This window comes from Salvelinus fontinalis, chromosome 32 (assembly GCF_029448725.1).
Source record: "Salvelinus fontinalis isolate EN_2023a chromosome 32, ASM2944872v1, whole genome shotgun sequence".
Taxonomy (NCBI): Eukaryota; Metazoa; Chordata; class Actinopteri; order Salmoniformes; family Salmonidae; genus Salvelinus; species Salvelinus fontinalis.
The window spans coordinates 31,741,808-31,753,967 of NC_074696.1; the positions used below are offsets into that span (position 1 = coordinate 31,741,808).

General features: G+C 42.1%; 1 protein-coding gene across 1 annotated transcript; it reads left to right on the top strand.

The window, feature by feature from the left end:
* The first annotated feature begins 3,067 nt into the window (after positions 1 to 3,067).
* LOC129831084 (protein mono-ADP-ribosyltransferase PARP10-like) lies at positions 3,068 to 12,105 on the top strand. The gene is made up of 12 exons (XM_055894112.1): positions 3,068 to 3,155; positions 3,618 to 3,793; positions 4,032 to 4,274; positions 5,491 to 5,721; positions 6,449 to 7,503; positions 7,800 to 8,015; positions 8,474 to 8,612; positions 8,809 to 9,469; positions 9,971 to 10,380; positions 10,585 to 10,718; positions 10,816 to 10,990; positions 11,227 to 12,105. The coding sequence occupies exons 2-12, from the start codon at positions 3,619 to 3,621 to the stop codon at positions 11,523 to 11,525; spliced, it is 3,738 nt and encodes a 1,245-aa protein (XP_055750087.1). The 5' UTR covers positions 3,068 to 3,155; position 3,618; the 3' UTR covers positions 11,526 to 12,105.
* Positions 12,106 to 12,160: the final 55 nt, after the last annotated feature.

Genomic DNA, 12,160 nt, shown 5'->3' on the forward strand with positions numbered 1-12,160 from the left:
TTTTCAAGCGTGGTGGGGGCTGCATCATGTTATGGGTACGCTTGTCATCGTTAAGGACTAGGGAGTTTTTTAGATCAAAAAGAAAAGGAATAGAGCTAAGCACAGGCAAAGTCCTAGAGGAAAACCTGGTTCAGTCTGCATTCCAATAGACACTGGGAGACAAATCATCCTTTCAGCAGGACAATAGCCTTAAAATGCAAGGCCAAATATTGTACAATCCAGGTTTGCAAAGATCTTGGAGACTATGCTGCAATCGTTGCCAAAGTTGATTCTAACATGTATTGACTCAGGGGATTGAATACTTATCTAAATATATGCCTGTTTTATTTCCCATAAATGTATTTATTGTGTAGATCGTTGACCAAAAAAAAAAAGGCAAATCAATTTTAATCCCACTTTGTAACAAAACGTGGAAATAGTCAAAGGGTGTGAATACTTTCTGAAGGTACTGTAGGTGACCAGTCAACCAAAAACTAGACATTGTTTTTCCGTTGGAATTTGGTTGTGCTTTCACTCTTTGAGCGAGTGAATATAGGTTGTAATCTCATTGATCAACGTCTTAACCAAATATGACCCAATTGTCCACGTTGAAATGACGTGGTGTGCCCAGTGGATATGGTTTTGATACAGAGCTGATGCTGGTTGATTTATATAGTTGACTGAAACAAAACTATTTCATATTCACATTTAGCCACCATGTACAGTCGTAACCCCATAAAACAGAAGGGTGTCAATGTTTTTTTGTAATTAAGTGCCTTAACCATGATATTCATATTACTAGTTAAAACAGGTCTAAAGTGCCTTTGTTATTCTTGTCAGGGATCAGTGTAATATTCTTTGATAAATGATTCAACATGTACAGTATTACAATTCTGGAGCTGCTGCTCATGACAGCTCTGCAATTACTCATGACCAAATACAGTATTATTATTTATTACAGGCTTTCAGATGTTAGGGGCTTCTCAAATACATCTCTACTAGTTGGACTGATAAAGAGAGATGTATCAGACCTTTAACGATGATGGGAAACTGTAGTGACCTAGAACCAGTGGTGTAAAGTACTCAAGTAAAAATACTTTAAAGTACTACTTAAGTAGTTTTTTGGGGGTATCTGTACTTTACTATTTATATTTTTGACAACATTAATTTTACTTCATTACATTCCTGAAGAAAATAATGTACTTTTTACTCCATGCAATTTCCACGACACCTAAAATTAATCGTTACATTTTGAATGCTTAGCAGGACAGGAAAATGGTTAAATTCCCGCATTTATCAAGAGTAGATCCCTACTGCCTCTCATCTGGCGGACTCACTAAATAATGTCTGAGTGTTGGAGTGTGACCCTGGCTATCTGTACATTTAAAAAACAAGAAAATAGTGCTGTCTGGTTTGCTTAATATAAGGAATATGAAAATACTTATACTTTTACTTTTGATATTTAAGTATATTTAAAACCAAATACTTTTAGACTTTTACTCAAGTAGTATTTTACTGAGTGACTTTCACTTTTGTCATTATCTATTAAGGTATCTTAACTTTTACTCAAATATGACATATGGGTACTTTTTCCACCACTGCCTAGCATTGAGGGGAATATTTGTTTGATGAAATGTGATATCATTGAAGGCAGTAAGATTCAGAACCACTCACCCTTTACTTTTACACGGGGTGCTTGAATCTTGTGTTATTGCACTCATTCATGCATTTTAAATATATTTTGCACTCTTGCTTGCATATTTCAATATTTTCACATTTTAGATGACAAAAAAAAATCTCACAGGAAAAATGACATGGTAAGATAACTGATATTCCTGCCTTATTGTATTTAAAGTATCATAAGATAAGCTGAAGGATGCCTCTGTGATTGATTTATCTTTGGGACATTAGGACTTTAGTTATGTGCCTTGAGGCAACTCTGCCAGTCAATGGGTATTTTCATTGCTCCAAAGTCTTATCCCTCCCCCCATACATTTTTGAGCCATGGGGAAGATCTCTATTGCATACTCCTCACATCCTCTCTCCTCATCTCCTTCTCAAAATCCATTGGATAAGAAAGCAGAGGTCCCGCCCCTCTGACCTTCTCCTCCAATGCGTTTTTAGAAGGAGACGAGGAGAGAGGACACAAGGCGTTTGCGATTGAGCTATTCCCATGTTTTACATGACAAGTTGAGACCCTGTAACATGTTTCATTTTAATAAAGATTTGTTTAAAAAAGGAGACCAGTAACACCATGTATGAGTATTATTATTAATGGTCAATGAATTCAATATCAGTGATAATAACACGCTCCACGTTTAAAGAAAACACACACACACACGACCGACTTTGGGAAACCCTGCATGAGAGGGCACTATCATCTAGTGCAGGGTTTCCCAAACTCGGTCCAGGGGCCCCCCTGGGTGCACATTTTTGTTTTTGCCCTAGAACTACACAGCTGATTCAAATCATCAAAGCGTGAATCAGTCTAGTGCTAGGGCAAAAACCAAAACGTGCACCCAGGGAGGGGGGAACCAAGGTCCGAGTTTGGGAAACCCTGACCTAATGGATAAACTGTGTTATTTGCCAATGGCTCTGCTTCACAAGAGCATAATGACAATATCATCTTTGCTCTCCTGAGACTCTCTTGTTGAAGGATTAAGGTATAAACATACATACATACATACATAAGGCTACAAATTATAGTGTTTAACTACATTGCAGTCATGAACATGACCCAGCTAGAATCATCAGCGTCCTCTGACTCTCTCCCCCTCCATTCATGTTCCATGAATATTTGCATATTTAACCAATTAGGATTTTCTGACTAATTAGGCCTACTTACTCCCGAGTGGTGCAGCGGTCTACAGTCCCTGGTTCGAATCCAGGCTGTATCACATCCGGCTGTTATTGGGATTCTCATATGGCCCAGCGTCATCCGGGTTTGGCCGGGGTACGCCATCATTGTAAATACGAATCTGTTCTTAACTGACTTGCCTAGTTAAATAAAGGTTCAATTAAAATAAAATACTCAAGTGGCCTTGCTACTGTAAATGTATTTCATAAATCCTGTAGCTGGCGCAAAAGCGCCGCTACCCGGTGGCATGGCGAACAACCAGGAAGTCGCCAGTGAAAACATTTCCGGGCGTCATGATCTGAGAATGCTTGTATATAAGGTACGTATTCCTGACAAACTGCAAATAAAAGTGTGTTTAAAAAAATCACCGGACAACTAACTGGACGAGTTTATATTTATACCCAGCGAGAGTTATTATTCCTTTTCATTATGCAATTGTGTCATTTGCTTTCGTGCTGCTTGCGTTGTTGTACGTCGAAGATGGTTTCTATTTATTCGAAAATGAGAACTAATGTACAAAAAATCCCCCACATTGTATTATATTCAGCGATTAATTTGTGTTTAAGTCAATAACTTAACAGCCAAATAGGACATATTTTGTGACCAATACACACTTGGCTGCAGGTGTGCTCACACTAGGCCCTGTCTGTTGGCTATGATACTTTCACCTTGTGCTTTGCAATACAGTAGTCTATTCTCTTCACCGTTAGAAAGCCAAGATAAAAGTTGTGAAGATTGTCAATCAACCCCATGGATTATTCCTGTGTTGTATGTATGTCAGGATGTCTGTTGAAAGCCAAGAGAACCGAACAGTGGAGGTACTGGGGGTACCTGAGGAGGTGGACGATGAGCTGCTGTATTTGTACTTTGAGAACAAGCGTCGTTCTGGAGGAGGTAGTCTGGTGTCTGTGGAGCTGGAAGGAAGCCGGGCCATATTACTGTTTGAAGAGGCAGAGGGTAAGAATGGATTCAGTCTGTGTAATTCTTGTAATCTGATATAATGTTGAAGGCTAATAAGTTTCCTATGTACCTACACAACATCTTCATGATTCATTCTTTATCTGGATCCCCATTAGCTGATGTCTTAGCAACAGCTAGTGTATTCCTGTGGTCCACAAATTAATACTATTGTACCAAAAACAATTGCTCCATTGCCATCCATAGTATTCTGATTATATCTGTGTTTGATTGACAGTTGCAGCAAGGGTCCTGTCTAAAGGACCCCATGTCCTGCACAACGCTGAGTTGACCGTGAGGAAGCCTGCGTGTAAGGATCCATGGAGCCTGTTGCTGCGGGGGGTTAACCCAGCCACCAGTCAGGAGCTGGTGGAGCTGTATGTAGAGAACATGATGGGAATGGACATAGACGAGTACACTCTGTACCCCTCACCTGGCATGGACCTGGTCCTAGTACACTTCCGCCAGGCCTTCAATAAAGGTTAGGGGTTTTCCTATCAAGTTCAAAGATGGAATCCACAGTAGGGGGAAACGGCATCACAAGCCGTCCCACCACTCTTGTTTTTGTTGGCGTGCTGAGGAATATCGTGCAGCGTTGTAAAAACATTGTAGTACACATTGTGCTCTTCTATCGTGTGTGCAATGTCAGAAGGGGGAAAAAACTGTTTGTTTGCAGTAACTTCTTTGATGTTGTAGTATCACAAACAGACATGCAGAGTTCAATTTACACCATGACATTTAGGGGGTGTCTGTATTGAGTGCATGCACTTGCACAAAATATTTTTTGGGGCCTAATAATAAAGACATACTTCAAATGGTAAAAATGTCTTACCTTTTAATGTGACATGAACACAGCAAGTCATATTTTCATCTGATTGTCAAACGAATCACTTCAAAAAGTAGGCATGTTCGTCCACTTTAAAATAATTCAAGCATTCCAACTGGATGTATGCTCGTGGAATTTGATGACTGGAAATAGACATCTCTTACAAAACCCCAGAAAGTGTTCCTAATGACATTTATCGATTTCCATCGATTAGGCTGACATTAATTTATGCGTCTTGCTGACAAAAATATTTTTTTTTGTAGCCAGAAAAGTTGGGACACTTGAAATGGGCTGAAACTGTCCCGGGAAAATGTGATGGTCACCCTAACACGCACGGTCAAATTACTAGAATAGGTAGCCTACATTCAATTAAATAAATGATTTGAATCAGCCTGAGGGGACACCCTCGTTCATGAGTTGTCCATAATTCATGAGTTAATGCTTGGAGTCTTCCCAGATTGTGTGACATAAAACACTACCTTTCTTTCCTTACAATAATGACATTTGACAGTGTTATTTGTCACTAGTAAGCATTTAACAATTGAATAAAAACATTGATCTTAAACCCTGTACGAATCATGGATCTTGGCGATCTCGGAACATGCACTATTAGTGTAACAATGCCTACGTAACATTTCATTATGTTTCACCATGAAACTGTTCTCATAGGCACACAAATCCAAAATAATGTAGGCTTATTCCATTGCAAAATCAAATGCTTCTAACCGTCAACTATAGGCCTACTTAAAACCATAGATTAAGTAATTTAAATAATTTGTCAAACAATATAATTATGAATGTATTTTAAGTGGCTATGCTTTTGCATACTTTATAGTTAATGTGTGTATTCTTCCTTATTTTGCATGCACAGACTTCCAGAAGCTTTTCACAAAGATTTCTAAGAAGCCTCTGGATGGAGCGCAGATCGTTCTGGAACAGATAGATCAGACTGATTCCATCTTAGTGGAGAACCTGCACCCCAGCATCACAGCAGACATGCTCAATCTGTACCTGGAGAGCCAACGGGGCGGGGGCGGTGGAGTTAAGGAAGTCACCATGATGTCAGAGGGGGTTGCCAGGGTCTCCTTCCTGGACTTTGACTGTAAGTTTTGAACATAGACTTATATGTTTTTAATGTACTGTGTGTCTACCGAATGTCTGTTTTGAATGTAAGTTATGTTTTCTACTGTAGAAAAAAAAGACTTCGTACATTTCTATACAAGCATTTCTGTTGTAGCTGTTGTATCCATTGTAAAGTACTAATGTTGTTGTATGTTAATGAAACATAAAAGCTATAAAGAAGGGGTGTTCAAATCCTACCATGAGGGTCTGGAGTACTGCTGGTTCTCTCTTCTACCTGATAATTAATTTCACCCACCTGGTATCCCAGGTCTAAATCAGTCCCTGATAAGAAGGGAAGAATGTACTGTTGTACTTATCATTTGTGTATATATACGCACAGTACATGATTTCCTTCTGTAAGAATGAAGATATAGACATGTTTTTCTGCTTTTTGGAAACTGCATTAACAATCGTTGAAATCCATTAATTTTAAAAATCTAAAGTAAACTGCAAGTAAACCATTTCTGGTCCTCGGGGAATAGCATTCTCGATGAAGTAATATTGCCAAACATTTTTTACATTTTTTTCTTTCATCAGTTTTATATTTCTTGGAGTTTGTAAAATGTGCTTGGCGTTCTTTTAGCTGTTCTGATTTTTGGCTTCGAGACTGGCTTCGAGATCCAGATCTGAGTTTGATGGCTATAAAGCATGCAAGTTCTATGTAGCTGTTGAATGTGTTTTATTCCCTTCCTTATTACATCTAACAGCAGTGGAACATGTCCTTAAACAATCACACAAACTCGAAAAGATGGATCTGATGGTCAGGCCTTACTTCTCCTTCCTCCAATCAGAAGACACCTCCTCACCTCTGACCGTTCCCCTGACCCCTGTGAATGGAACATCCGATAGTAACACAATGAACAGACCGCAGACAGACAGTGGTGGGCAATCGCAGACTGTTTCTCTCCCTGCAGCCAGTACCAGTGACCATTCTCAGTCCTCCCATCAGGCTACCTCTGAGCCCCTGGTTCCTCTTCTGTCCCACTCTGTGTCCCAGGCAACAGCAGCCCAGGGAGGCATGGAGGACCTAACATCGATCCCAGAGGCCATGTCGAGCCACATCCCCGTCCCTGACCCAGTGAAACTTGCGCTGCTCCTGCTCAGTCCCCTGCTCCAGAGCCTTCAGCTGGCCCACCCAGCTTGTAGCGTCCAGATCAAGGAAGACGGGGTCCACATGGCCGGGTCTGACCGGCTGGGGCTGGAGCAGCTGAAGAACGCTATGTTGGAGTTCCTTGGGGGTGTGGCCCAGGCTCATCTCACCTTTGACCCCGAGAAGGCCCACTTCCTGGCCAAACAGGAAGTGAAAGACAAGCTGCTGCAGACGTTGAAGGACAAGGGACTGCCTTCCGTGTACACAGTGTCGGACTGCGTTGTTGTGGTAACATCTCCGTCTTTCAGCTTGGTGAGCCAGGCGTGTAGCTTGCTGAAGACCTTGCTGTCTGACTTCAGTATCCCCGTGGACAGAGAGTATGAGTGTATGCTGTACGCCCAGGAGTGGACTGGCTTCCTCCAGTCTCTGGGTCTCTGCTCTGCTAAGGTGTCAGAGAGGGGACAGCTAGATGTCCTGACTCTGAGAGGGTTGGAGGAGGAGAAGCAGGCTAAGATAGTTGAGTTCCTCAGTACACCCATTGAAACAGAGGCTATCATCTCTATGGAGCCAGGCATGTTGAAGTACATCCAGACCCACCATCATCAGCTACTGGCTGATATGGACCAGGTGTCTATCTTCCCTCTGGACGCACGTGGCGTCTGTGGACTCCGAGTAGGTGTTTTACCTTTTTGAAATATCATAAAAACATTCCCTTGCATTATATAAATTAATTCACAGTATATGCAGTAATCCTCTCATACCCTTTTCACACAATCGAGTCAAGCTGAGCTGTACTGGGTTGGCCTGGTTACACGTGCTGGAGAGGACAATGTGAAAATAAAATATCGGAGCCAGAACAGTACGGTTGAGGTTGGCTAGTGGTTGGTTAGTGTGAAAAGGGTATCCAATGTCTTTGTGAATAATGATCTTATACAGCGTTTCATCCTCGTCATGTCTGTGATTGGTAGATCCACGGCAACGCAGGGGCGTGTCAAATGGCTGATGAGGTTCTGAGGGGCGTGGTGTCGTCCATCGTGACCAGAACCATCACAGTAAACGAACCGGGCGTGGCACGGTTCCTCATCCAGGAGGGAGAGGGGACCAGCATCCTCAGGGAGATGCAGGCCAAGTTCCAGGTCTACATCAACATGGAGAAGGTGCACTGGGAACCCCTGGAGAACGAGGTAGCTGGCCCAATGATGACAATATTAATATTGCTGCTTTTACTATCATTACTAATTCACTTGACAAATGAGGTTGCCGAATGATGAACATCTACACATGGATGTATAATGCAATTTGTTTTCTGTGCTATGACCTTGTTCTTCTACATTGTTTGGATAAGCATAGTTAGGCAAATGGTGTAGTTCAGAGATCATAGGAGGCTGGTGGGAGGAGCTATAGGAGGATGGGCTCATTGTAATGCTGGAATGGGATTCACGGAACTGTATCAAGTATAGGTAAACCACATGTTTGACGCCGTTCCATTTATTCCATTCCAGCCATTACAATGAGCCCGTCCTCCTATAGCTCCTCCCACCAGCCTCCTCTGTCCACTATATATGTGTGTGTATTTATATATTTCTGTATGTCTATATACAGTATGTCTCTGGTGTATTCTAGCTTTGTGATCTCCCTACAGGACATCTTTGAGGCTGCGTGGAATATGACGTCCCATCAGAGTTTCCAGAGAAGGTCCTCAGATGGTTCCTTACAGGCTTCCACATCAGTTCTGACTCATACTAACCAGACTTCCAACGACCTCTCAGCTCCAGACATAGGTACATACTTTCATTATTCTCATAGCGATCACATATATTTGAAAAAAACATTTTTACATAAATTTTAAGTGTTGTACCCAGCCTAGACCCTGAAGAGCATATGGAAGCACAGTGGCCAGAATAATCTTCAGAGAAGGGAGTTATTCTATTGGCATTGTTGTTTTGCAATCACTGAAAACATATGTACTGATCCCAGGTCTTCTAGAGGAAGCAAAGAGGCTGTTCTCAGCCATAGATGAGATGGTGGACTCTGGCCTCTCTAGTCTGACCAGAACCACTGACATTGAGGAGGATCTGTATACGGCCGGGGAACCCATTGCCCCCAGCACCGACCAGGGCCCAGACAGAGACAGCAATGACATGGAGGAGCAGGCTACAGAGCTGCTAGTGGAGGGAGGGGGTAATGATGATGAGGGTGCTCTTGCTCCTCTGGTTGCCCAGGACGGAGGGCTGTCCTGGGCCACGCAACTCTCCTCTACCCTGGACGAGGAGGCCCAGATGTCCCTGGCCATCCAGTACTCCATGGAAACCACAAAGAGGTCCCTGACCGAGGAGGAGGAGCTGCAGAAGGTTCTGGAGCTGTCCAAGAAGATGACGAAGATGACTCGGCATGATGGTGACGATGGTGCCATGGCTACCTCTTCCCTCCCTGCTGCTGGCTCACACCTCGATCAGGCTGTCCAGGTGTCTCTGCAGGAGGCCATCCAGTCAGCCAACACGGCAACAATCTTTGTGTTCGCTGGCTACAGTTGTGACTTGATCAGAGTGGACATTGCCCTGAACAAGAAGGTCACCCTGAGAAAGCATGAGGAGAAGCTAGAGCACCGCAGCCTGAGGAGCCTGTCTCAGTACCACAGGTACGTGTGTATGTCTGTGTGTACACTGTGTGTTTTTTTTATAGTAATGTGCACCGATATGGAAAATCTATATCGATGTCAGTTGCATTTTTTCCATTCAATATCATATCGGTTCATAGAAAATACGTTGTGAAATGTTTACTTTTGTTTGAAGTCCAGACAACTGCTTGCGGATTGCCCATTGGGACAGGTGTGTTCTGATGGTATAAACCTATGTAACTGGTTTGAATACAAGGGGAAGCCCATTCACAGTTGATGGCCCATCAGCAGGCAATTAACTATGGTTACTCAAGAGCCTGTGAAAAGATCTGTTTTATGCCTGCAGGAACAGTCATGTACAGTATTCATTTTACAGAATGGTGTAGGTTAAGAATAAACCTAGATTACGATATGCCTTGCTCATATCAATATTAAAAGATATCATATGGAATTTGCAATATTGGTGCCCGCAAGCACATTTTTTTAACATTTACAAAAAAATGTAATCAATCAACCAATCAGGAGGTGTCTGGACCTCATCAAGAGGAAACATGCCGTGGAGGTCACCATCCAGGGAACCACGGCAACCATCTCCGGGTTCAAAGACTTTGTTACCGGGGCGATGCCGGACATGAAGCTCCTGCTGAGGAGGATATCCACAACGACGTCAGACGCTGACATCCTGCGGACGGTGCAATGGCTGTGGCACGACCCAGCGTCGCCAGGGACGAAGACCGCGTACACTCCGGAGGTGACAGTGTTTATGGAGAACGCCTGGAAGATGAGGCAGAAAAAGATCGACATCCTGCTCAACAACCTGCCGCACATCATCAACTTTGAGAAGATGCAAGAGTACAACGTGGCTTCTGGGAAGTCAGTAACCATCTCCAGGAAGATGCTGAGCTCAGAAGACTTGTACTCAGATATACAAGGTAAAGAGAACTTTGCAAATAGTGTATATGAGCTTATTCTTATGTTATTTATTTTTTGGTAAATAAGAATTAGATTTGTGAGATGCTATTTAATTACTGACACAATATCCCTGTTATCTTAACAAAGCTATTTAATATGTTGCACCGTTTTCCGTCATGCTATATTGCACTTATATTGCGACAATATGTTGCACTGTTTTTCAGATGAGAACTACAGTCTACTGTCCAACCTGCCTGAAACGTCCAGAGTGAACGAGGATTCTGATGAGTTCCAGGATGTTGTGAAAGACTTCTACGACTCCATACATGAGTACCACAACAGAATCAAAATCATTAAGGTATGTAGGATCTATCGATGTCAACAGCAACTAACCATTAACTTCGTATTGTATCAGTGACGTCAGAAGCCATTCCTCTGTTAATCGCATTTCCCAGGTTGAGAAGCTGATGAATAGGCTCCTTTACAACCAGTATAGATTGAAGAAGGCTAGTATAAATCAGAGTGCCAATGACCCAGAAGTGGAGCGGACGCTATACCACGGCACAAGTGAGACCAGTGTGAAAGAGATCTGCGTTCATGGCTTCAACAGAAGCTTCTGTGGAAAGAATGGTAAGGCTTTTCTAATGATTGTTTTTTTGTGTGTCTCACAGTAGTTCATCAGCTTTTTTAAAATTTCACTTCATTTTAGCATTATTTTCATGTAGACTTGTAATAATGTGGCCTCTTGTATATCCTGGTCTCTCTGCAGCCATCGTCTACGGTCAAGGGTTATACTTTGTACTAATTTGGCCTGTTGTATCTCTTTCTGTAATAATTTATTCTCTTGTTTTGGTTTCTCTTTGCAGCCACTGTGTATGGACAGGGGGTCTACTTTGCTGTGAACTCGGCCCTGTCTGTCCAGGATCAGTATTCTCCCCCCAACGCAGACGGACACAAGTTTGTGTTTGTGACCAAGGTGCTTACTGGGGACTTCACTCAGGGCAGTCACTCCATGAAGGCTGCTCCTCTGAAGGAGAGCTCTGAGATACCCCTCAGATACGACAGCGTGGCGGATAAGATGGACAACCCCTCTCTGTTTGTTATCTTCAACGACACACAGGCCTACCCTGAGTATCTCATCACATGTCAGAAGATTAATCGCTGAGGGAAGGAAGGAGTGGGATTAATATCCAAAAAATGCACTAACTCTGTTTCGGCATAGTGTTTTTACATTTTTCCCTATTGGGAAGAGGATTCATGGGAATTCTATTTGAAAAATACTGTGCATTGTGTTTCTTTAATCATGCATCTTAATTTAGTTTCTCTAACTTGTTTACGCCGCTGCTGTTTTATTTATGAGACAATATAGCCATTCATTCACAGTGCAATTGAATCACGAATTAGCCAAATGCAATGTTCTCGACTACAACCGTATATTTAATTGTTTAGTTTGATCTTTATAATCAATGAAACGCATAACGACCCTCCAATGGTATTACATGGAATTTTACCTGTCGAATGCGTTTTTAACCAATCAGCAGTCAGGATTAGACCCCACGGTTGTATAAATGCATTTAACTGGTAATGTGTCTTGCAGAGCCAAACATTGACTTTACTTATTATGTTGCCTTTTATATTTATTCTATTCCATCTGAGGGAAAGATAGCCTGTTTGTCCTTTACATTTACTTTGCGTTTAAAGGTGGCGTTAATTTGATTTATGTTCAATTAAACTCTTGTCCTGTCTGTTTTATTTATTTTTGTGTACACACAACTGCAACATGAGTGAGATTTGAATTGT